Source organism: Henckelia pumila, chromosome 1, assembly GCF_033568475.1.
Source record: "Henckelia pumila isolate YLH828 chromosome 1, ASM3356847v2, whole genome shotgun sequence".
Lineage (NCBI taxonomy): Eukaryota > Viridiplantae > Streptophyta > Magnoliopsida > Lamiales > Gesneriaceae > Henckelia > Henckelia pumila.
Window position 1 is genome coordinate 40,597,974 of NC_133120.1, and position 27,823 is coordinate 40,625,796.

The 27,823-nt window shown below is 35.5% G+C and overlaps 1 protein-coding gene and 1 long non-coding RNA gene across 2 annotated transcripts; one reads left to right on the forward strand and one right to left on the reverse strand.

The window, feature by feature from the left end:
* LOC140876445 (uncharacterized) lies at window positions 1-27,515 on the forward strand. The gene is made up of 3 exons (XR_012148795.1): window positions 1-272; window positions 345-376; window positions 27,471-27,515. It is a non-coding gene; the product is annotated as an uncharacterized lncRNA (long non-coding RNA).
* LOC140875678 (major pollen allergen Bet v 1-D/H-like) lies at window positions 6,588-7,529 on the reverse strand. The gene is made up of 2 exons (XM_073279433.1): window positions 7,265-7,529; window positions 6,588-7,071 (listed from the first exon to the last, which is right to left on the reverse strand). Exons 1-2 carry the CDS (start codon window positions 7,449-7,451, stop codon window positions 6,770-6,772), a joined length of 489 nt encoding a protein of 162 aa, XP_073135534.1. The 5' UTR covers window positions 7,452-7,529; the 3' UTR covers window positions 6,588-6,769.
* Window positions 27,516-27,823: the final 308 nt, after the last annotated feature.

Here is a 27,823-nt window from a genome sequence, read left to right on the forward strand (position 1 = left end):
TAAAACGCAAATTGTGGATTTTATATATTATCTACTCTAAGAAATTGGTTGACAAAGTCTTCTTCATCCCCTCCAAGCCGTCTCCCTCCATTCTCACGCCTCCAAGCTTTTCCAAGCTTTGGGATTCCAGTCCGAGCACGATCCGGCCGTTGGAATTTATTTCTGAAGGCAGTTTAGCGATCACTGCAGCGAGAGCTCCGTTATATCATTCGTTTGGAGTTGTCAAGCCCTGTGTTAGCAGCATTTGGTCATCGAGAATTGGACGAAGAACGGTAAAGAGATTACCTTGAACCGTTGCCTTTGTTGTTGGATTGTTTAGTTGTTGATTAAACCTTTTGTTGTAGCTTATCCAGAGTTGGAACTACTGCATTGAAAGGTAAAAGCAGTCATCGTAGCGGGATAGCATACTCGGGACTGTTGGTTCTCGAGTTTCCCCTTTTTTAAATCACATATTGCATTGATACTTATTCTAGCACGTGGAACTTGTAATTGTTTATTGATTGAGTTTTTTGTTATGTGGCTTATGTTTATGTTTCTGTTATGCATTCATCTTGAGCCTACTTTGATTTTAGCGGGCAGAACCGCCCTTTTTGTTAGACGTTTGGGAACTATGATTGAGTGGCCTAGGTTGTAGTATTTCGCCTAGTGCTAGCATACTCATTATGGTTGCTCAAAGTCTAGAGGAGTGGGATACGTGGCACCACCTCGATTGGGAGAGTCGGTGAGTCGTTACGTGATCTCATCCTCGGGATCCCAAAAGCAGAGCAATACTCCCGTGTTTATCAGAATCGATATCCTGGTTTTAAAGACATGCATATCATTAACTTCGACTTGAATATGTGGTTTGATAGCATGTTGTATATTCATTACTTGATATGTTGCTTTTACTGGGATTATCATTCTCACCGGTTATCCGGCTGTTGCTTTGTTTTGTATGTGTACTTGGCAGCAGGAAGGGCAGGATCAAGTCAGCATAGACCTTGTTAGCGTCCAGAGCAAGAGATAGAAGTGAGACTCGTTTAGAAGTCGAATCAGCATGTCAACCTAGTTATGTTTTGCAATCATGTTTAGTCATTCGAACTTCTCGTATATGTTTTGTAAGCAAGAAACGATGTAGGTGCTATTGAATTGAATGTTGCTCTTCCCTAAACCTTTCTTGTATTGTTATTGGAATGTCAAATACTCTTAATGCAAGTTTTTAGGTTTTGATTGAGTTTATTACAGTGCCTTAACCTTTCTGGGCGAGGGGATGGCGCGGGCGCGCTTCCTTTGGCGCGGGCGCGCGGCCTCTTTGCGAGGTATGAGCGCGGGCGCGCTGGGTTTTGCGGGGCGTAGGCGCGGGCGCGCTGATGTCAGCGCGGGCGCACGAGCCTCCTTTAAAAAAATATATATATATATTGGGTTCTTGATTACTTATCGCTTGTTGTCTGATATTAGTTGTTTAGAAACGAGGTCTCACAATTATTTTGAATAACAATTAAGATTTCAGATTATTGATTATTCAATACATAAAATTCTCTCTAGAATTTTGCTTAAGGCTTTTAGCTTTAATTCAAATCAAACTTATCAAAGTATCAAAACTTTGTGGCATTTGTCAATCGATTTTCACTTGGGTTGTCAAAGACAGGTTCCTTTGAAGGTATAATTGAATTATTGATTGTTTTCTATCGTGATTATCTGTTGCTAGTTACGGGTTTAACTAGAGATGGAGATCCAAATATGTTAATTGTTTCAAAAGTTGAGACAAAATATTGATTTCTTTTTTATTCGAATTGAGGGTGCGATTCAGTATAATCGTGCTTGTCTTTCATTCATAAGAATTCATATCAGAATGTGTGGATGTACCCAGCCGGAGTTGGTCCCAGATGGTACTATACGCTCATTGGTGCCTAGGCTGAGCAGTATGATACAGTCGACCAATACCCTGTCATTTTGTATGCATCATAGTAGGTTTGTATACTCGTGATTGCGTTATGAGCATAGTTCGCTCACGTCCTTGTATTGTGTTTTCCTTGGACAGCCCATTTGACGGGGACAGGGCTCAGGTTGGACGAGGTAAGTGGTTCGAGGCAAGGTTAATATATATATAGATTTATAAGAATAAACATAAAAAAAACAATTAAATATTTAAACAAGTATATCATATAATATAGTTCCCACTATATTAATATCAGCCGATATTTAATACATGGTACCCATAATATATATATAAATGCATAAATATAAATTGACATAAAAGTAAATGTTAGATCAAATCACAATATTTCATTTAGAACAACCGGCATAGCCACGCAATTGTCTAAATAAATTATATGACTTTATGTTAGATGCGATAAAGTAAATGTTTGTTGCGGAAAAATAAATGTTATATGCGAGAAAGTAAATGTTAGTTGCGGAAAAGTAAATGTTAGTTGCGATAAAGTAAAAGTTAGATGCGAGAAAGTAAAAGTTAGTTCAAATCACAATATATTATTTAGAACAACCGACAGTGTCACGCTATCGTCTAAATAATATATATGACTTTATTATAAATAGATACTTATATTTGTAGTATATAATTATTGTAGTATTTATTGTATCATATTTGACAACAAATCAAGGTAACCACATTCAAGGTACCAAGCATTTGATGTAAATAGATAACAACAAATCTTCCAAAATTATACCTACAAATAAGGATCAATTAGAAAAACAAAATAGAAATAGAGAAAGAGAAGAATATACAAAATATAAACAATCTTACTTGACCAACAATGAAACCTTTTCACCTTGACATAAAAAGATTTAGCTTGCCATGAACATGAAACTCAAGAGTAAGGATAAAAAAAATTTCATACTTGAACTTGAGAAACTTGCACACTCAAACTTTTATTCTCACACACACAATATTTATTTTACAAATGAGGAATTCTCTACACTCTTTCACACTACAAAGCTTATACAACACATCTATTTATAGGCCAAATGAGAGCAAGAGTCCAAGGCTCATTAAATGTGAAATAGTAAAGTTGGTGGGTGCTTGTCTCCTTGAATGTCAATACCATGACCCAACTTTAATTGGCATGTTTGATGTCTTAGACCACCGATGCAGCCTTTCTTTTCAACATAGAACACGTAGGATATTTTGTGTAGATGTGTTTGGACATATAATTCACCTCTTTTGGGTAAAAGGTGAAATAGTTATGATATTTTTACTACAAGCTGGTCATAGTAAAAATAAATCTGTCTCCATTTTGATGTTTGATTATTTTGGTCATCTTAATGAGGTTTTTGGAATTTCTTGTCTTCTACAAAGTTGAAGATGCCTTTTTTGTAATTCTACAGGATTTAAGATTACTCCAATATGACCTTTGTAGCTTGAGTAATTTTATTTTTACCAAACTTGCGCAAAACATAAAATACAACATTTTTAGTAAAATATTTAAATATAAACACATAACACAAAAATAATACAACTTCATAATTTTAATGAAACTTGCTACAAGTTAAATTGTAATTCACCCAAGTGTAGGTTGTCTGCAAGTAATATACTCGTGTGTACGAGATCGATCCACGGAGAGGATGCTGTAAGTTTAATTTTAGCATGATATATTATAGATGAAAATATTATTATGAAACTTCAAATACACAAATTATAAAATTGTCAAGGTTTCAAAGGTTCATTGTTGGTTTATTTAAGATTGCTTAATAAAAATAAATAAAAGAAACTAAAATAAGAATAAACATAAAAGAACAATGAAATATTTAAACAAGTATATCATATAATATAGTTCTCACTATATTAATATCAGATTAACCGATATTTATTACATGGTACCCATAATATATATATATAGATGAATAAATATAAACATAAAAAAACAATTAAATATTTAAACAAATATATCATATAATATAGTTCCCACTATATTAATATCAGATTAACCGATAATTAATATATGGTACCCATAATATATATATAAGTGCATAAATATAAATTGACATAAAAGTAAATGTTAGATCAAATCACCATATTTCATTTAGAACAACCGGCAGAGCCACGCTATCGTCTAAATAAAATATATGACTTTTTATGTTAGTTGCGGAAATGTAAATGTTAGTTGCGGAAAGTAAATGTTAATTGCGAAAAGTAAAAGTTAGATGCGAGAAAGTAAATGTTAGTTCAAATCACAATATATTATTAAGAACAACCGACAGTGTCACGCTATCGTTTAAATAATATATATGACTTTATTATAAATAGATACATATATTTATAGTATATAATTATTGTAGTATTTATTGTATCATATTAGACAACAAATCAAGGTAACCACATTCAAGGTACCAAGTATTTGATGTAAATAGATAACAATAAATCATCCAAATTATACCTACAAATAAAGATCAATTAGAAAAACAAAATAGAAATAGAAAAAGAGAAGAATATACAAAATATAAACAATCTTACTTGACCAACAATGAAACCTTTTCACCTTGACATAAAAAGATTTAGCTTGCCATGAACATGAAACTCAAGAGTAAGGATAAAATAAATTTCATACTTGAACTTGAGAAATATGCACACTCAAACTTTTATTCTCACACACACAATATTTATTTTACAAATGAGGACTTCTCTACACTCTTGCACACTACAAATCTTATACAAAACATCTATTTATAGGCTAAATGAGAGAAAGAGTCCAAGACTCATTAAATATGGAATAGTAAAGTTGGTGGGTGCTTGTCTCTTTGAATTTCAATACATTGACCCAACTTTAATTGGCATGTTTGATGCCTTATACTTCCGATTTTGCTTCTGCACAAAACATATAACACGTAGCCCTTTGTCTGTAGATGTGTTTTGACAACTCATTCACCCCTTTTGGATAAAATATAAAATACTTATGATATTTTTACTCCAAGCTGGTCATAGTAAAAGTAAATCTGTCTTCATTTTGATGTTTGATTATTTTGATCATCTTAATGAAGTTTTTGGAATTTCTTGTTTTCTACAAAGTTGAAGATGCCTCTTTTGTGATTCTACTGGATTTGAGATTACTCCAATATGACCCTTGTAGCTTGAGTAATTTTATTTTTACGAAACCTGCGCAAAACGTAAAATACAACATTTTTAGTAAAACAAGTAAATATAAACACACAACACTAAAATAATACAACTTCATAATTTTAATGAAACTTTAATTTTAAAACACAACTTTTAACATATAAATAATTACAAATTTTAAGTTTTATCACACCCCCAAACCGGCTAATTACTAGTCCCTTAGTAATAAAATTTCATAAAATCACAAGTTAGATTTTTATTCCTTAATATATATATTCAAATTTGCAAACTTTGAAATTTTAAAATATACTTGTAAGAATATCATATGTTTATTTATAAATCTTGATATCAACTAATATATTAATATATAATTGGATGGGGTATACATATATATTTCACATAATATCAAAATATTAAATATAAATAATTTTTTATATAAATATTTTCTAAAAACTTTGAGAATAATATAATCAAAATGGGTTTATTCTTTGTAAATTATCCTATCTTATTTTCAATATTAGGTTATTTGATTTTCTGCTTTACATATTAACCATTTTCAATGAGTGTATAATTTTATTCCAACTCCATGAGTGAAAACTAGTTATATATATATATAAAAAAAGAATCATAACCCGAGAGAATATGGAGTTGAGACTTTTACATTAAAATTTCTGAAGATATACATGTTTGTGATGAAACTTAAAATTTGTAATTATTTATATGTTTAAAAGTGTGTTTTAAAATTAAAGTTTCATTAAAATTATGAAGTTGCATTATTTTTGTGTTATGTGTTTATATTTAAATATTTTACTAAAAATGTTGTATTTTATATTTTGCGCAGGTTTGGTAAAAATAAAATTACTCAAGCTACAAAGGTCATATTGGAGTAATCTTAAATCCTGTAGAATTACAAAAGAGGCATCTTCAACTTTGTAGAAGACAAGAAATTCCAAAAACCTCATTAAGATGATCAAAATAATCAAACATCAAAATGAAGACAGATTTACTTTTACTATGACCAGCTTGTAGTAAAAATATCATAACTATTTCACCTTTTACCTAAAAGAGGTGAACTATATGTCCAAACACATCTACACAAAATATCCTACGTGTTCTATGTTGAAAAGAAAGGCTGAATCGGTGGTCTAAGGCATCAAACATGCCACGTGCTGTTTCTCCAGGGTTGTTCAGTAGGTTTGATACTGATTTGATTTGGTTGTATAACACTATATATTGATACTTTTTGGTTTTTAGTCACCGGTTGTATACTTTCGGTTTGGATTGCTAATTGGTTTTATTAATTTTCGCTGTTGATATCTGTTTTATGATTATCTCTAATTGCATGCTTAATAAGTCATTTATTAAGTGATCCCGATTTAGTCCCAACACTATAAACCTCAAACTAAATATATAGTATAAGATAATTTATTGATCAGGTTATATTGTTATCCGTCGTAATCAATAGTCAATCAAATGTCTAAAAGGATGAAAACTCTGATTTTTGGACTGGGGTTGAAAAAAAAAAAAGGAATTGTGGTAAGAAGAAAGGATAAGAACATTTATTATCACAAATCTCACTTCAATAAAATTAAAGCCTAACAAATTAAAACAACACAAGCTCACATAAAATGAAATAAAAACAACGGATTCACACCCCACAAGCATGCCCTTGTTTAGGGCTTATTCGATTAATTTATATGGTCGGAAAATTTAATTTCTTTACGCGCAAACGTCGGGATGAGCGACGAGGTACGCCTCGGTGGCGGTGAAGAATTTAATGCCATGTTCTTTTGCGTCCTTAAACTCTTCCTCCGAGATGTGGCTGTGGCCAGCCTTCAGGTGATGCTGATTCTTCAACTTGATGATGCATCCGCCGTCACCGGATTCCACGAAACGATGTTCAGAGTGCACCGACTCCACCTTATCCCCGAGGCCCGGTCCCTCAAAGAGAACGATCTTCACCACTAGGTTTTCGGCATCGACGTATTCGAGCTTGTCTTTCATGTGAGAGAATGGAGCACCTGCATGTGATATATGTAAGATACAACGTGCATCTGCTAATTAGCTTGTATTCATGACCAATTCCATTGAATTTTTTAGATTATCCATATTCATAATATCAGGTACATCTTATACAGTTATGCCATGCATATAGGTGAAATTAATATCTATTTAATATATATAAATTCAAAATATGAATCTTATTTATGTTACCATCTGGGAAGTTTATTTGCCTAACGCATCCGGTGGTGCCGCCTTCGCCTTCGAGAACGTCGATGCTCTTGAAGATATGGGGGATTATTTTTGGTAAGAGGTGGTGGCCATCGGTTACAATGGCCTTGAACATCCTCTTTGGGGTGATCTGAACTTTGATTTCGACGGGGTATTCGACGACGGCCATGTTTTTTTGGAGCACGAAAGGAGTATAGAACACGAGGTTGTTTATATGCTAAAGAAGAATGGCTTGGAAGGAGATGGTGAAATGCTAAGATTGTGATGGGAATTTATAGGAGAAAAATGGAGATGTTAATTGGATATAATTGCAGTTAACCCCTAAACAATTAGAAATAACAAAATCATCCAATGTAAGAATTTGTAATGTTTAGTTCACTTGCTGTATTTTTATATATTTTTTACTAGATTAATTTTTATAAATCTCTATTAAAGGTTTTTAAAAACTGGATTTTAACAGTCAGAGCACTCCACCTCTGACTTTAAGGTTTAAGTTTCTAGAAGTTCAAGGTTAATTATTTTATTTATTTAAATTCTAAATACCATGGATTATTAATAATATGTTTCTTCCCCAAGGTTATATAACAAGCTATTTTAATATTGGAAAGTTTCTCATTTTTTAAACAACAAATGTTACAAATAAATTCTTTTAACTTAAAAATAATAATTTTTTTCATGAATCAAGTTGAAACAGATATTCATAATTAATCCGTGAGACAATTTCACAAGATTTTTTTGAATTAAATGAGAATAAATCACTAAATCTTTTATTTTCTCTTTTTCCCAAAATTACCATAAATCCTAATGAACCATGCATAGAAAACGGAAACAAAATGTCGGTAAAACACGAAAAAAAATTTTTGTACAAAAAAATTCAAATAACAAAAATAACTCAACGGAAAAAAAATGAAAACTGCAAAATAAAATTTATTTAAATATATATATATATATATTGTACATGAATTTAAACTATATATATATACAATAATAATAATATATGATATTAAACTTGCATGGTGTACTATCGAGTTTGAACACAATGTGGTGGGAATTAAATAATTGCTCAAAACATGACGACGTTGAATGTTTTAGTCTAGGCATTTGTTACTCAAAACATGACGACGTTGAATGTTTTATCCGTATCTTGTAATATATACATTTCTATTAGTCATCACAGCGTATGGGTCTATGGGATAAGATGAACATTTAACTAATAAAGATTAAATAAATAATTTTTTTTACCGTGAATTTTGAATATGTCTTGTATAGCTAGAAACCTATGAAAAAGACGTGCAGCTTAGTCAAGATCGGGAATGGTTGATTTCAAATGCGAAATAGCCGTCAACTGATCTAATTTATAAAAATAAAGTATGGCCAAAACTTGAATGTATAAAATTTACAATTAGATTGTCATAACAGTGGATGACTTCATTTTGCCAAAATGCATGAGTAGGGGTGGGGAAAAATAACGAAAATTTCAGTATACCGAAGTTTTTTTTTTTTTTTTTTTTAAATAGGTATACCGAAGTTACCGTACCGATAAAATATCGAATTTACGGAATTTTCTGTATATCGAAAATTTCGGTACGATCAGTACGGTAGCGGTATGAACTTTGAAATTTTCGGTATATACATGTATACCGAAATACCAAAATAATATAAAAAAAATTAAAAAAATTTAATATTTATAAAAAATAAAATTTTAAAATTTTAAAAATAAATTTTTTTGTTTCGGTATAAAACGGTATATACTGATACCGTACCAAAATTTCGTTATAATTGGTATGCTATTTATATGTACCGAAAATTTTGATATACCGGGAGTTTCGATACGATATCGGTATTAGGGCTGGGATACCGAGCTAAAATACCGACTTTTCGGGATACCGTACCGAACTTTTTTTGAAATATAGACATTTTTTGTTATATTGAATTTTTTTTCGGTATTTATACGGTACCAATATAGATTTTTTCCATACCAACATTTCAGAATTTCGATATCGGTACCGGTATGAATTTTTTTCATGCCAATATTTTTTATACGGTATACCGAAAACCCACCCCTAATCAGTATGACATTTTCTTATATCGTAATTTTTGATACGGTATCCGTATACGATTTTCGGTACGATACGATATAACACCTATAAGTATGATGACTGCAAAAAACAATTCAATTTTATGATATTGTCAATAAATATAATCAATTATACGAGAAAAATGAGCTACCAGACCAGTATTGAAATCAGGTAACTGAAAAGGATGCAACTTTAGAGATGAAAAATAATAGAAAATTGGACGGTTTCCAAATGCAGGTAGGTTTTGTCGAATTGAGTGCATTAATTGGAAATCACTGTTTACCAAAAATTCAAATTATTTTATAAAAAAACAAAAATCTTCTTTTATTTTATTTTTTAATCGACATATTTCGCAATAAAAAATGTTATTAAATTAACAAAACTAAAAAGTTTTTGCTAGATAGTATCGAAAAAATCCGTTACAAACCCACCTTAGCGACAACTTAGTAACAGAATAAATGTTGTGGGTTGTAGCTATAACGCCCCAGATTCGACGACAGTCTCTACTCATGTATCAAAACGAGTTTTTTAGCGTGCTTATGTTCTCACTTACACGCACCCTAGAAAACATCCAAAGGGGCTAGTAGAAAAAATGTCTTTAATGACACACATAAATGTCATTATATGAAAGTTTTGGTGACATTAAAGTTTTTGTGTCATTTACAATAAATGTCATCTATTCTAAAGTCGTCTTAGTCTTGATGACATTTTGTAATGCCAGCATAAGATATCAACGTTGACTTTACAAGTGTCACAAATTAGAGATTTTAAGACAATAGAAAATGCCAAGGAATGTTACTTTTAATGAAAATTTTGTGTGTCTTATATATTTATTCATAATGACATTAAAAATTGTCACCGCAAGTAATTTATGAAGTCAATTTGAAATGTCATGTTAACTTCAATATTATTGTAGTGACCCGTATCCAGAATTAACGATTAATGAGTAATTAATCGTTTAATCATGTTAGATTAAGTAAAACATGATTAAGGACATTTCAAATAGATTAACGGAGTCCAAAAATGGATCCAAAGCACTCGAAAATGATTGAAAGGGGTCCGAAGGGATCGGACAGTCCTAAATGAGTTCGGAGGATCCGAACATGGACAGAGCCAGGCTTTGGAGACTCTGAACACTTCGGATGGTCCGAAGTGGGTTCGGACGACCCAAACACCTGTGGCAAGCTGTCCCAAAATATTATGTCATTTGTGACGTCATCCGGGGAGGGTTCGGATAATCCGAAGGTGCAGAACGGAGGCTCCGATCTGTAGTCCCGGATAGGTGTATGGTTGCATGTGTGAGTGTTGACACGTGGCAGGCTTCGGATGGCCCGAGGAAGAGATTGGAAGATCCGATAGGGTTCGGATGATCTGAACACGAGTTCGGACGATCCGAACGTGTTCTATAAATATGAGGTCCGAGCTCCTCATTTGTGCAAATTTCGAATTCCCCTCCTTCGCCCAGGTGGCTCTATTTTAGGGCTTTGGATAATCTTATTTTAGAGTTGGAGTAGGGAGTATATTTTAGTATAGTCAGACAGTGTCTGACATAGTATCGGATCAGTGCTCCTGTAGCGGAGCCGTGCTCGAGGTTGGGGAGCTGCAACAGGGGTGTACTCCTAGTTGCGGGATAGTCGACATCTGCGAGCTGACGACGGACGTGGGGGTATAGCTATGGTCTTCTTAAATTATTTAGGAGTATACAATAGCTTAGTTAAGGCTTTTAGAGCTTAATTAATGATGCATGGGTAATTGCATTGTAGAGTTGATGATAGGCTTGGAACCTAAAGTGGGACTGCTAGGACTGCCTGTAATAAGGTACGTAAGTACTGACTGAGATAGCCAGCGGGTTTTGCATGCTTATATGTTGCATTTTTGTGTCATATTATTATGCAGCATGTGCATATCATATTGTGTCTTCCCTTCTTTTGAGATGAACCATGTAGGGCCGCTCAGCCCTGTTCGGACGGTTGATGTCGAGCTCCCCGCGACCGACGGGTTAGCCGGCACTGGCATCTGGAAGACACGGTCTACGTCCGTTAGGAATGAGCAGTGTACGCAGGGTTTGCTCCCCGGGTTGTACCACTCATGTCCTAGGCGCCATTACTGCGCAATTGTATACAGTTATCCCAGATATGAATATCCGGTCATGTGCATGCATCATATTTGTATGTTTTACTCGTGCTTTCGTATTGAGATTATAGCTCACGTCCAATATTTTTTGTGTATCTGGACACCCCATTCGACGGGGCAGGTTTAGGTGCAGGATTGAGCACCAGGAGCTTGGACTAGCCAGTGACCAGTGAAGACAGCAGGATTAGCTGTAGGTTTTTGTATTTTAGGCTTACTTATTCGGTTGGATTGTATAATCGAATTTGTTTAACCGGTTGTATTCTGCCGGTCTGATTTTATTTAAGTCTCCCGCAGCAATTTATTTAATGCATGCTTAATTATGCTCATAACTCTGATTAGGTAGTGGATTCGGGTTGGGTCGCTACAATTATGACATATAAATGTCACTTGTTTTAAGAGTTATTTGCACCTAACACCTTTGTGAAATATTGAAAATGCACACTTCTCCCCTGTGAAATTTTAATAGGCATATTCAACCCTAACCTTTTAAAAAATTAGCACACTCGCCCCTTTAGATGAGTGATTGTTGCGCATGCGCCCCTCATACGTCTGAGCAAAGATTTTGATATTTTTTTTGCACCAAATACCTCTGTGAAATATTAAAAATGCATATTTGACCCCTGTGAAAATAATTTTTAAATATACTCAACCCATAATACACAATTTTTATTAAAATCTAATTATAAAATATTTAGCAAACATTTTTGGTTTTTTTAATTTTATTTTTAATTTTTAATTTATTATGATTATGTAATTGTTTTTTTAAAAATATTATTATTTTATCTTGTTATTATTATTTTATTATACTCACTTCGTATTTTCAATTTTTTCATTAAACATGAATTCATAAATAAGTATTTAAAGAATTTCAAGTACCAAAATATTGAACTAAACTGATAAGTTCAAACATATTGGTTTTTCGATTTAGGACTATATATTATTGAACCAAACTTTAAATTTTTCGAAAATATGCATTGCACAATTTGTAATAAATAATAAAAAAATAACATGCTTATATAATTCTAAATCGAAAAAGTAACATTTATGAACTTATCATTTGGTTCAATATTTTGGTGATTTTAGATATTTAAATACTTATTTATGAATCATATTTAATGGAGAAGTTGAAAACACGAAGTGATTTGATAAAATAATGAAACGAGATAAAGTAATAATTTTTTAAAAAATAAATTAATTATAAATTATAAATTTAAAATAAAAAATAAAAAATAAAAATAATTAAAATTAAAAATGTTTGGTACTTATCATGCACTTATCATTTTGATTTAATATTTTGGTACTTTTAGATATTTAAATCTTGTTTATGAATGCATTTTTAATGACGAAGATGAAAACAAGAAGAAAGTTTAATAAAATAATGATAACAAGATAAAATAATAATATTTTTTAAAAACAATTATATAATCATAACAAATTTAAATTAAAAATAAAATTAATAAAACTAAAAATGCTTGCTAGATATTTTACAATTAGATTTTAATAAAATTGTGTATTATGGGTTGAGTATATTTAAAAATTATTTTGACAGGTGTCAAATATGCATTTTTAATTTTTTATAGGGGTATTTGCTGCAAAACAAGTATCAAAATCTTTTCTCAATCGCATTATGGGCGCATGCGCAACAATCACTCATCAGAAGGGCGAGTGTGCTAATTTTTTAAAAGGTTAGGATTAAAGATGCCTATTAAAATTTCATAGGGGAGAAGTGTGTATTTTTAATATTGGCAAAAACTCCTATGAGACGGTCTCAAGGGTCATTTTTGTGAGACGGATCTCTTGTAAGGGTTATCCATTAAAAAGTATTACAATTTATGCCAAAAGTATTACTTATTATTATAAATATGGGTAGGGTTGACCCGTCTCACGGATGAGACCGTCTCACAGGAGTGCTACTCTTTAATATTTTATAGGGGTGTTTGGTACAAATAACTCCTTGTTTTAATTTATAAGAACATTGAAATGTGTCACTATTTGCTATTTTTAAAGACATTTTGAAATGTCTTTTTATTAGTTTTAATATAACATATATAATCTATACGTATTATTTTAGAAGCTCCATCAAAACACCAATAAAATTGTCATATCATGAAATAATTAGTTGTTTCACAAAAATTCTCGTCAATAGCAAATTAACTTAAAATATAAATAAAAACTTTCATTGAAACTAATATATAATAGGCGTGAGCAAAATATCGGTTTAACCGAAATAACCGACCGAACCGAATTAAATCGGAAATTCGGTTCAGTTTGATCGGTCGATCGGTATTTTTTTTCAAAAATTTTGGTCAATTCGGTTTAGTCGGTTCGGTTTCGGTTTTCAATTTTAAAACATCGATTAAACCGATTAAACCTAATAGTTTTCATAAAAAAAATATTATTGGGCCTGATTTTATCTTTGCATGAAGATTATAGATATTGGCCTAGTGGACTTTGTAAATAATATTTCAAAAATCAAAAAAGATAACTCACCCTAGCCCAACCCCAACAGCATGCCGTCGTCTTCTCTCCCATTCTGTCTGCGTACCAGGACTCAGCCCCTTGGTCTTTCACAAACACACACACGACCTGGTCCTGGTCATCACACCACCACCGTCTTCCCAAGAACCGGCCACTTCCAACTCCGGTTTGTTCCAATATAGCGATTCAGCGAAGTCCTGACCAGTACCCCGGATTTTGGCTCCACCTAACCGAATCTAAACACTAGCTAGGTCATGGTCAAAGTATTCATCCAACTTCTTCCTCTTTGAACCAGTGGATTAAAAAGGTCAGAGGTAAATGGGTTTTTGTTTTTCGAAATTAGATAAATCGATTTTTGTTTTTCAAAAAGAGGTAAATCTTCTCATCTTCGAACCAACTGTAACGTGATTTACCCTGTGACATTATTAATTTGTGGTGCTTGATTTGTGGGACACTTTTAATTGTGGGAAAGTGGAAGATAATTTGTCAAGAATGAATTTGGAGATTGCTTCAAATTTTCAAAGTATTTTTTTTTGAAAATATCGGTTATTTCGATCGGTAACCGAAATAACCGATGTATAATCGGTTCAGTTAATTTGGTTTTCTTGCCAAAAATTGGTCGGTTCGGTTTTTCGAAAAAAATATTCGGTCAGTTCGGTTTTGTTAATTTTGGTTTGGTCGGTTCTGTTTTGACCGATTCCACACCCCTAATATACAATATATTATTGTCATATATGTCTAACTTAAAAAATTCTTATATCTAAGTGGCTATGCACCAAATCCATTTAGTTTTAGTACACTAACAACAAAGTGTAACCAAACGAAAAAAATCAATTAACTGGTTCGTAGAATATCTTCAACCATCTCGTAAATCGTCTTCAACCACTGCGTCGTCATAAACATTCAATGTTCTTTTCTTTTTACCTGCAAACAAAATTTACATATTTGTATAGGTAAAACTAAAAAATAAAAATCTAAAGTAAATATCACTCTTTTTTCTATCAACTCCATAGAAATAAAATTTTTTAAAACCAAACAGTTGTTCAAGACATGAATATTTAAATAATTAAGCAAGAGAACTAAGTCAATAAAATAAATAGATTCAATACCTCACCTTTATTACCCACAATATCCAAATCATTTGAGTAACTACCACAACCATCTTCCAGGTGATCTACTCCACCATTTTTAACTACTCTGGCAATATTCTACAATTATCATTATTGTTATCACTGGAAAAGAAAACAAAACAAAAAATATATAAAGTCAACGGGCTACCTTCAGTGACCATGATTGATATGTGAAAACAACACAAACTACCTAAAAGATAATTCTTGCTGGGCTGCGCAACCAAACCATACTCATATCCTCCTTCTAGCAAAACAACACAAACTACATAAAGATAATTCTTGGAGGGCTGCGCAACCAAACCATACTTGTAATCCTCGTCAATGTACAAAACCCAAAAATCCTCGGTAACAGGAATTATAGGCAAGAATGCCAACCATAATTAATAAAGACAACACACATGCTAAGGTGCACATGTGCTGAGAAGAGATCATCACACAAATTACAGTGTCCACCTTCAGTGAACCACACTGAGAATTATTATTTTGAAATACATGTGTATGATGGTTACAAACCATTGAAAAAATTCAAGCAAACATAAGACCATTATAATATATTGAACTTAAAACTTAGACATGCACAATCCTTGTATTTAAGGTGCATTTCAAATGTGCCTTGGTCATTGAACTTAAAACTTAGACGTGCACAATCCTAAATAGCCCATTTTTTTGTAGTGGTGTAACCTGTAAGCTCAAGGCACATGCCTCGTTCCAAAGACGTGTGTCAGGACTGATGAAGTTATGTCTTAAGTAAGGAACACACATGGCATATTTTAAATTTTTATAAACTACAATCCACTTTAAATCCAAAATTCAATTAAGCTTAATGAAGTCCAAGTTAACAACATAATGAAGAATGCAAGTAATTAAATTTAGAAAATGCATCCCTCAAGCAGAAAATATATAAATAGGTAAAATCTGCTGGTAGAAAAATAAAAATTTGATCCCAAACACCATTATAAAATATTCCATTCATCCAATATCGGTCTCTAGGGAATTTTACAAACACAAAAAGTGAATTTACCTATTTATTAAATATTTCAACCTTGTACTCCCATCTCTTTTTCCTTCATCGCGAGTATCTAAACATACTATTACACAAAAAGATTGTTAAAATCCAAAAAATTGAAGAACACACAACCTAAACCCATATTAATACGTGCACGTAAGAGGAATGAGGATAAAAAAAAGATACCTGCTTTCTTTCAATAACATATGGTTGGTAAGTTCCTTATTACGGGCAAAAACAGTTCAAACAAGAAATGAGCAGATATTTGGGGGAATGACTGAACTGTGTTTGAAAAATTCTAGGGTTCAAACACATCCTTCAATCGACCAAAAACAACAAACAAATTGGATGAAATTGAAGTTTGAGCTTATTTCTTGTCATTTAGGATAGAAACAGATGCTTTCAAGGATGGGGTATGCTGGAACAGAGGTTATTATGATTTATATATTGTCAAATGGATATTTTTTAACAAGTGTCCTTAAAATATATTTTTTCCAACATTATATAAAAAATTTCATCCCACAAATGTCATTATATCTAATTTTTGTAGTAGTGATTTAAAAAATTAGTAGATGTAGATGGGAAAAAATAAAAAGAATTCATCTTTGTAACAAGAATCCGACACCTAATAAAAAATAGCATATTATTTCGTGATGTGAGAAGATAAATATCAAGTGAATCAAATTTAAGAAAAATCATACAAGAATGGACATAGGGAAAATAACATCAAAATCACTTCATTATTCGAAATATTTGGAGATGAATCAACTAACCATTTCAATACAACACCTCAGAAGTTTTAAAAAATTCTTTCCAACGTCATTATCTTAAGTTTTTCAAGATCTGAAATCATAGAAATCGAAACATACCAAGCCACGCTTCAAAACCAACTTCAAAATACTTGTTGACAAACTACAACAGTACAATTAAAGTGATAAAAACATGCAAAACCCAAATAAAAAAGGAAAACCTGAATTCATGCAAAAAAAAAAAAAAAAAAGGAAAACCCAAATGGCTGAAGAACTAAAGTGAGAATCATTGGAATATTTGAAGTTTTCTGGATCGAACAACAAGATTGAAACATCTTCCAAAATATATAAAACCCAAATCAAAAAGAAGAACCAGAATTCATGTCAAAAATTCGGTCCCGTAGAATATTATTACTTTGGACTCTGACTTTGATTTCTTTTGGTCACACTTGCATGAGTTTTATTTCTCTCCGTGAATGCTTTTTTTACACAACTTCTACAACAATTGAATTTTAGGTGATGTTAATTTCTAGTGCAGAGAAACGTATAAGTTTGAATGTGTAGCTCAACCAAAAGTGGCAGATATTCACTGGTTCAGCTGTAGCAAAATAATTATGACATGATATTTGACCCCACCTACAAAAATTACTCATAAAAAAGGAAAAGTCAATGGACTACAGACGTAGGAATTGATCAATTCAGTTCTTGGATGAAATCCCACTACCTTGTTTAGAAAATTCTTTCTTTTTCAAAAAATTCTGAACAAATGATTTAAAAGAGTCCAAACAGGTTGATCAAAACACAATAGAAAGGGTTGGAACTCACTTGAGGATGGATTACAAACTCAAAAAATAGTGGACTCATGATAAATCCTCCTCCTAGGCCTAGTAGCCCCTACAATACCAGCCATGCCACCAAAAAGGTAAAAAAAACACACAAATTTACACTTCAAATACATAAATTACCATGAATATCATAGTTACCTGGTATTTTAGCCGCTTTGGAGGGCTTTCTTGACAAGAAAAAAAAATAGAAAAGGAGCAAGTGCGACATTATTTATACATGCAAAAATGAAAGAAAATGAGGTGTTAGTCTGTCACACTAAGAAATGCATGCTCAATTATTGCAAACCAATAACTTGGGTAAAAGCGTGGTGCATGATTTGATGCAGCAGCAACATCATCATTAGAGTACCATAACTTAGTATTAATTAATATTAGTTTTGAGTGATTGTCTGTAAGGAAAAATAATAGGATTTATCGAACACCATTTTCAATCTCAAATAAATACACATATTATCAAAATATATGAGTTCGAAAACTGGATCATTTAACTTACTAGAGTTTTCAAAACCAAATATTCACCCTTGCTTTCAAGTTTGCAGGTTTCATCTCTTGTTTTATGGCTTGATCTCAGAGTTTATCCTTCCTGTATTCATTATCATTGAGCAAAAAGATGAAATAAAATTTTATTACCATATACTTGAAAGTAGATATAAAAATAAGAATAGTTAAAAACATGAAAAAAAAACGATGCAAAACTAAGCATAACCTTAGCCTTTTCAGTTTGGGCTTCCAGCTTTACTGAGTCATTTCCACAATTTTTACCTTCATGGAAAATTCTTAATCCATGTGACAAACTAGTCCAAAGGCCAGGGAGTTATATCACCAGCTTTTACTCAGATTCCCATTTGAATAAGAAAAAAGGGCTAGTTTTTATCTGCTCGCTAATATAATGACCACACAAACATAAGATCATCCAACAACAGAGTGACAACATATAACATACAAAATTAGCTTAGACCAAAACACAAACACCTTACGTGCTAGGGCATTTAAACCACCAAGAGACCTGAACTCTATCCAATATCAAATACACCAGTACAAAACACATTAGCAGCATAAACCCAGCAAGTGAATCAACTTTAAAGCACAAATCGAAAAGATTTGAAAATGGCGATACCTTGTAAGTCGCAAAACCAAGCAACAAGATGAAGACCAAAAGAAAGAAGAAGTTTTCCAATATTATTGAAATACTTATAGTGATAATCGATGCAAAAATTAAAAGAAATTGGGAGAAGATGGTAGGGAAACTTACGTTCACCAAGGACGACCACGTGAAGAGGGGAGGAAATTGGGAGGTGGGGTTGAGGGAAAATGATCGGAGAAAAGGAAGGGTGTAATGCCCCGTTTTTATCTTAAATGAGTTTATTTTAGTTAATCAGAGATTGCAGAGTTCACGAGCCGACTTGATTTTGATCAGGGTCCATTTTGAAAATTTTGGATTTTTCAGGGACTAAAACGCAAATATTGGATTTTATATATTATCTACTCATGGAAATGATTGAATTAGTCATTCTTCACTCCCTTCATCCCTTCCAAACCGAGACCTCCATTGTAGGCGCCCAAAACATCTTCCAAGCTTTGTGATTTTGATTTTTGGTCGATCCGTCCGTTGGAAATTATTTCTGAAGGCAGATTATCGATCACTGCAGCGAGAGCTCCGTTATATCGTAAGTTTTTATACGATCGGATACATTCTAGTTTTTGGATGTTGTTAGAATCATTCGAGATTCGAGTATGTTGTTCTAGACAGAGTTCTGATCGTTTATTATCTGTCGGTTTTGAATTAGAGCGACGTTCGGATTTGTTATGATTTTTGGAAGCCATTTTCAAAAATGTGGATTTTTAGATTGATGGGTTTGCTTAGTTATTGTTGTTTTGGGCATTGATATGAGGTTATATCAGTATTGAACTGCTGTCTGCGTTTTCGATTTGTTCAGTTTATAGCCGTTATGCCGTCGGTTTGAGTTTTGGGGTTTTCGAATCTTTTTTGTATTAATTGAAGCCTTGGCTTGAGAGTGATCATGGTTGTTGATCAACTCTTGTATTCGTACCGATTCGTTGGAGTTTTCGAGCCCTGTGTTAGCAGCATTGGTCGTCGAGAGTTGGACGAAGAACAGTAAAGAGACTTCCTTGAACCGTTGTTTGTTGTTTAGGTTGTATAGTTGTTGATACAATCTTTTGTTGTAGCTTGTCCGGAGTTGGAACTACTGCCTGGAAAGGTAAAAGCAGTCATCGCAGCGGGATAGCATACTCGGGACAGTTGGTTCTCGAGTTTTCCTTTCAAATCACATATTGCATCTACACTTGTTCTAGCATGAGGAACTTGTGTTAGTTGATTGATTTTACTTTTGACTATGTGGCTTATGTTTTATGTTTCTGTTATGCATTCATCTTGAGCCTACGTTGATTCAGCGGGCAGAACCACCCTTTTTGTGAGGACGTTTGGGAACTATGATTGAGTGGCCTAGGTCGTAGTCGTATCGCCTAGTGCTAGCATACTCATTATGGTTGCTCAAAGTCTAGAGGAGTGAGATATGTGGCACCACCTCGATTGGGAGAGTCGGTGAGTCATCACATGATCTTATCCTCGGGATCCCAAAAGCACAGCAGCAATCCCTTGCTTATCAGATTTGATATCCCGATTTAAAGATATGCATTTCATTATGTTGTTATTGATTGTGTTGTTGTCTTGATAGCATGTTTATTGTTGTATTACTTGATATGTTGCTTTTACTGGGATTATCATTATCACCGGTTATCCGGCTGTTGCTTTGTTTTGTATGTGTACTTGGCAACAGAAAGGGCATAATCAAGTCAGCATACACCTGGTTAGCGTCCAGAGCAAGAGATAGAAGTGAGACTCGTTTAGAAGTCGAATCAGCATGTCAACCTAGTTATGTTTTGCGAACATGTTTAGTCATTCGAACTTCTCGTATTTGTTTTGTAAGCAAGAATCGATGTAGGTACTACCGTATTGAATGTTTCTCTTCCCTAAACCTTACTTGTATTGTTATTGGCATGTCAAATACTTTTAATGCAAGTGTTTAGGTTTTGATTGATCTTATTTCAGTGCCTTAACTCTTCTGGGCGAGAAGACGGCGGGGGCGCGCGGCCTCTTTGCGAGGTATGGGTGTGGGCGCTCTTTCTTAGAGCACGGGCGCGCTAGTTTTTGCGCAGCATCAGCGCGGGCGCGCTGGTTTTAGCGAAGCTTAGGCGCGGGCGCGCTGATGTCAGCGCGGGCACGCGAGCTTTCTTTTAAAAAAAAAAAATTTATTATTGGTTTCTTGTTTACTTATCGATTGTTGTCTGATATTAGTTGATTAGAAACGAGGTCTCACATTAAGTGGTATCAGAGCGATAAGATTCTTGGTTGAACTAGAGTGAGCGGGTAGATCGAGTCTGCGTGTATTGGCTCCTCGCATGTGTTTGAATTATTTTAGCTGTATAATGAATTCCATGCGAGCATGCTTTATTGTTGAGAATTATTTGAATTACATGGTTATGTGATTTACTTTTATAGAGCATGATCTACTTGAGATATAACTGCTTATGTTATCGACTGGTATCCGGTTTTTCTGAGTGGTCGTAAAGGGGCACCGGTTGTAGCGATTGAGATATCTTGTGCCCTAACCTTTGTTATTCAGATGGGTCCTCGTCGAGTGATAAACAGAAACACACCGCCAGTTATCCCTGCGACTGAGCAAGCTAGCACTGAAGTTGATCAGTTGGATGCTTCAGCAACGTCTATGGAAACCCTGCTGAAGAGGTTTCAGTCGTTCAATCCGCCGTTATTGATGGGTTCAGAAAATCCAGTTGACTGCGAGAGTTGGTTGGATGATATTGATCAGCTGTTCGATTCCATTGATTACACAGATGATCGCAGAATCAGGTTAGTCATTCATCAGCTATGTGGGGTTGCTAAGAGCTGGTGGATCATGACAAAGAAAGCAATGGCGATTAGAGGTACGGAAGTTACTTGGACTCTTTTTAAATCTGAATTTTATAAGCGGTTTTTCCCTATCTCGTATCGCAAAGATAAGGGAGCAGAGTTTGCCAATCTGAGGCAAGGGAATCTGAACATTGAAGAGTACGTGGCTAAGTTTGATAGTCTGTTGCGTTTTGCACCGCTAATTGCCGGAGATGAAGAAGCTAAGGCAGATCAGTTCATCAATGGTTTGAACCCCGACGTCTTCACGTTGGTAAACACCAACAGGCCTAACAACTTTGCGGATGCCATGAATCACGCAAAGGGAGCAGAAGCAGGCTTGTGGAGGCAAAGAGGTAACCAGGTAGCACCTCAGCAACAGAGGCAGTATCAGAACCCACCATCTCAGTATCAAAATCAGCCACCTCAGCATCAGAACCAGCAGCAGAGGTATGAAGGTGGTAACAGTGGGGGAAACAAAAAGGATCAGTACAAAGCAAGAGGTAAACAGTTCAAGAGGCAGGGGAACAGTTCTTCTAGTTCCAGTGGTTCCAAGCAATTCGGTTCAGGACAGAGTTCTGGATCTTCAGCCATGTACTGCAGCAAGTGTGGGGGAAGACACTCACCGGATCAGTGTGTGGGAGTCTTTGGTAATTGTAACACCTGTCAGCAACCGGGACACTTCTCTAAGGTGTGCCCTCAGCATAACAGAGATAGAGCTCAGAGTGGAAGTTCATCTCGACCTGCAGCTCAACCCGAGAGACAGTCTTCTGCAGTGCACTCCTTCCAGCCCCAGCCGCAGAACAGACAGGGAGGTAACTCTAGTGCGAACCAGCCTCCGAGATAGCAGGCACGAGTCTTTGCTTTGACAAAGGATCAGGCTCAGGCAGCACATGATGATGTTATAGTAGGTAACTGTTCGATTTTCGGTTATTCTGCTCATGTTTTGATAGATACAGGTGCTTCCCATTCCATAATCTTTGAGAAATTTGTGTTATTGCATGCCTTGCCTACTGAGTTGTTGCCTACTTTAGTAGCTGTTACTTCACCGTTGGGTGGGGGAATTGTTTCTGTCGGACTAGTCAGGAACTGTGAACTTTTTTTTGAGGGGAATTTGTTAGAATTCGACTGTATTGTGCTTGGGTTGTCAGATTTTGATTGTATTGTCGGTATAGATGCTTTGACCAAGTACAGGGCAACATTTGATTTTTTTCTGAAGGTTGTCAGGTTCAAACCTGAAATGGCAGACGAGTGGAAATTCTTTGGTAAGGGTTCTCGATCTAGAATTCCTTTTATTTCAGTGTTATCTATGACTCGTTTGCTACAGAGAGGTGTAGAAGGATTTTTGGTTTTTTCGGTTGATGTACTGAAATCTAGCCCAGCTTTGGTTGACTTACCAGTGGTTAGAGATTTTGCTGATGTGTTTCCGGAAGATGTTCCTGGATTGCCACCTATTCGAGAGATCGAATTCAGCATCGATTTGGTGCAAGGTACTCAACCTATTTCCAAAGCTCCTTATCATATGGCACCTATTGAACTGAGGGAGTTGAAGGAGTCACTTGAAGATTTGATTGCCAAGGGATACATCAGACCTAGTGTATCGCCTTGGGGTGCTCCTGTTCTGTTTGTTCGGAAGAAGGATGGTTCTATGCGGCTTTGTATCGACTACCGTCAGTTGAATCAGGCTACAGTTAAGAACAGGTATCCTTTACCCCGAATAGATGACCTTTTTGATCAGCTACAGGGTTCTTCTGTCTATTCGAAGATTGATCCGAGTCAGGATATCACCAGCTGAGAGTGCGAGAGGAAGATGTTCCTAAGACCGCATTCAGAATGAGGTATGGTCACTTTGAGTTTATAGTCATGCCGTTCGGTTTGACTAACGCTCCAGCAGTTTTTATGGGTTTGATGAACCGTATCTTTCAGCGTTATTTAGATGAGTTCGTCATTATCTTTATCGATGATATTCTTATCTACTCGAAGAACCGTACTGACCATGCAGAGAACTTGAGGACCATACTGCAGATTTTGCGAGTTGAGCAGTTGTTTACCAAGTTGTCTAAGTGTGAATTCTGGTTGGATCGAGTTGTCTTTCTCGGTCATATCATTTCTGGAGATGGGATTTTTTTCGATCCCAACAAGATTGAAGCGGTTATGAATTGGCCTAGACCGACATCGGTACCTGAGATCCGAAGCTTCATGGGTTTAGTTGGTTATTATCGCCGATTCATCGAGGGTTTCTCATCTATTGCCAAGCCAATTACCCAGCTGACTCAGAAGAATGCGCCTTTTGTCTGGACTGCAGATTGTGAGGCTAGCTTTGCTGATCTGAAGAGGAGACTGACCAGTGCTTCGATTCTTTCTATTCCAAAGGGTACTTGAGGTTTCACAGTCTATTGTGATGCTTCTAACTGAGGCTTGGGTTGTGTTCTTATGCAGCATAAGCATGTGGTGGCGTATGCATCGAGGCAGCTGAAACCGCACGAGACTCGTTATCCGGTTCATGATCTAGAACTAGCTGCGATTGTTTTTGCTCTGAAGATCTGGCGTCACTATCTTTATGGTGAGTCTTTCGAGATCTTTTCTTACCATAAGAGCCTTAAGTACTTGTTTTCATAGGCAGAGCTGAATATGAGACAGAGAAGATGGTTAGATCTGTTGAAGGATTTCGACTGTGAAATCAAGTATTATCCGGAAAAGTCGAATGCAGTTGCAGATGCCTTGAGCCGAAAGCTATGTTGTTTATCTCTTTCTACTATTGGTGTTTCTTAGTTGATCTATGATTGTTGCACTTCTGGTTTAGAGTTTGAAACAGATAGGGAGACTATCAGAGTGTTTGCTATTCAAGCCAAACCGGAGTTGTTTGTTGCAATCAGAGAAGCACAGAAGTTTGAGCCGAGCATTCAGGTGTCAGTAGAGAAAGTCAGATCTGGGCATCAGTCTGAATTCCAAGTTAGAGATGATGTTTTGTTTGTGAATAACCGTATTGTTGTGCCTGATATTTCGGAGTTGAGACAACATATTCTTCGAGAGGCTCATTGCAGTCGGTTTAGTATTCATCCTGGAGGTCGTAAGATGTACAACGACCTGAAGAACCAGTTCTGGTGGAAGAGAATGAAGAGCGATGTTGCGAGGTTTGTATCTCGGTGTTTGAACTGTCAGCAAGTAAAAGCAGAACGGAAGCGACCAGGAGGTCTGTTGCACAGTTTATCTATTCCTGAATGGAAGTGGGATCACATTTCCATGGATTTTGTCACGAAGCTACCACGATCCGTTAGAGGATGCGATGCCATTTGGGTAGTGATCGACCGATTGACGAAGTCTGCGTGTTTTATTCCGTACAGGATGACGTATCGTCATGATCAAATGACTGAGTTGCATGTTAGCAATGTTGTGAGATTGCATGGTGTGCCGAAGTCGATCGTTTCAGACAGAGATCCTAGATTCACTTCTCACTTTTGGCACAGTCTTCAAGGGGCACTTGGTACTCGATTGCATCTGAGTACAGCTTATCATCCTCAGACCGATGGACAGTCAGAGCGGACTATCCAAACGTTAGAAGATATGCTTTGAGCGGTAGTGCTAGACTTTGGCACTAGTTGGCAGGATTCTTTGCCTCTTGTCGAGTTTTCTTACAACAACAGCTTCCAAGAGAGTATCGGTATGGCGCCTTTTGAGGCTTTGTATGGTAAGAAGTGCCGATCTCCATTGTTTTGGGATGATTTGTCCAAGTCACCAGATTTGGGACCGGAGATGCTTAGAGATATGGCAGAGCAGGTTAAGATCATTCAGACCAGAATGAAGTCAGCTCAAGATAGACAGGCGAAGTATGCGAATGTCAGGCGTAGACCTCTGAGTTTTGATCAGGGAGACCGAGTCTTTCTGAAGATTTTTCCGTTCAGAGGCACTGTTAGATTCGGTAAGAAAGGGAAGTTATCTCCGAGATTCATCGGGCCGTACGAGATTCTCGAGAAGATAGGCGATCTTGCCTACAGACTTGTACTTCCTCTGTCTTTATCTGGTATTCACGACGTTTTTCACGTCTCTATGCTGCGAAAGTATCAACCAGATATTTCTCATATCCTTCAGCCTGACGAAGCCGAGTTAGACGAGACTCTGAGCTATTTTGAACGACCGATTCAGATCCTTGATCGGAAAGAAAATCAACTCAGAACCAAGTTGATTCCGTTGGTGAAAGTGCAGTGAGCCGTCACGGCGTCGAGGAAGCGACTTGGGAGACAGAATCTGACATAAGACAGCGATTTCCAGAGTTATTAGGATGACGTGAGTTCTTCTTACTGTCTTTAGTTCTTTATTATATCTTATGAGTTGTGGTTCATGTTGATTTCAAGGACGAAATCTCTTCTTAGTGGGGGAGAATTGTAACGCCCCGTTTTTATCTTAAATGAGATTATTTGAGTTAATCGGAGATTGCAGAGTTCACGAGCCGACTTGATTTTGATCAGGTTTTATTTTGCAAATTTTGGATTTTTCAGGGACTAAAACGCAAATATTGGATTTTATATATTATCTACTCATGGAAATGATTGACTTAGTCATTCTTCACTCCCTTCATCCCTTCCAAACCGAGACCTCCATTGTAGGCGCCCAAAACATCTTCCAAGCTTTGTGATTTTGATTTCCGATCGATCCGTCCGTTGGAAATTATTTCTGAAGGCAGATCGATCACTGCAGCGTGAGCTCCGTTATATCGTAAGTTTTTCTACGATCGGATACATTCTAGTTTTTGGATGTTGTTAGAATCATTCGAGATTCGAGTATGTTGTTCTAGACAGAGTTCTGATCGTTTATTATCTGTCGGTTTTGAATTAGAGCGACGTTCGGATTTGTTATGATTTTTGGAAGCCATTTTCGAAAATGTGGATTTTGAGATTGATGGGTTTGCTTAGTTATTGTTGTTTTGGGCATTGATATGAGGTTATATCAGTATTGAACTGCTGTCTGTGTTTTCGGTTTGTTCAGTTTATAGCCGTTATGCCGTCGGTTTGAGTTTTGGGGTTTTTGAATCGTTTTTGTATTGATTGAAGCCTTGGCTTGAGAGTGATCATGGTTGTTGATCAACTCTTGTAATCGTACAGATTCGTTGGAGTTGTCGAGCCCTGTGTTAGCAGCATTGGTCGTCGAGAGTTGGAGGAAGAAAGGTAAAGAGACTTCCTTGAACCGTTGTTTGTTGTTTAGGTTGTATAGTTGTTGATACGATCTTTTGTTGTAGCTTGTCTGGAGTTGGAACTACTGCCTTGAAAGGTAAAAGCAGTCATCGTAGAGGGATAACATACTAGGGACAGTTGGTTCTCGAGTTTCCCTTTCAAATCACATATTGCATCTACACTTGTTCTAGCATGAGGAACTTGTGTTTGTTGATTGATTTTACTTTTGACTATGTGGCTTATGTTTTATGTTTCTGTTATCCACTCATCTTGAGCCTATGTTGATTCAGCGGGCAGAACCGCCCTTTTTGTGTGGACGTTTGGGAACTATGATTGAGTGGCCTAGGTCGTAGTCGTATCGCCTAGTGCTAGCATACTCATTATGGTTTCTCAAAGTCTAGAGGAGTGAGATATGTGGCACCACCTCGATTGGGAGAGTCGGTGAGTCGTCACATGATCTCATCCTCGGGATCCCAAAAGCATAGCAGAAATCCCTTGTTTATCAGATTTGATATCCCGGTTTAAAGACATACATTTCATTACGTTGTTATTGATTGTGTTGTTGTCTTGAAAGCATGTTTATTGTTGTATTACTTGATATGTTGCTTTTACTGGGATTATTATTCTCACCGATTATCCGGCTGTTGCTTTGTTTTGTATGTGTACTTGGCAACAGGAAGGGCAGGATCAAGTCAGCATAGACCTGGTTAGCGTCCAGAGCAAGAAATAGAAGTGAGACTCGTTTAGAAGTCGAATCAGCATGTCAACATAGTTATGTTTTGCAAACATGTTTAGTCATTCGAACTTCTCGTATTTGTTTTGTAAGCAAGAATCGATGTAGGTACTACCGTATTGAATGTTTATCTTTCCTAAACCTTACTTGTATTGTTATTGGCATGTCAAATACTTTTAATGCAAGTTTTTAGGTTTTAATTGAGATTATTTCAGTGCCTTAACTCTTCTGGGCGAGAAGACGGAGTGGGCGCGCGGTTGTTGGCACGGGCGCGCGGCCTCTTTGCGAGGTATGTG

Bases quoted from the DNA above. Each gene is read 5' to 3' on its own strand.
- LOC140875678 (XM_073279433.1), bottom strand. From the start codon at position 7,451: ATGGCCGTCGTCGAATACCCCGTCGAAATCAAAGTTCAGATCACCCCA. The intron at 7,072-7,264 runs GTAACATAAATA...TATCACATGCAG, and splicing joins GCAAATAAACTTCCCAGATG to GTGCTCCATTCTCTCACATG.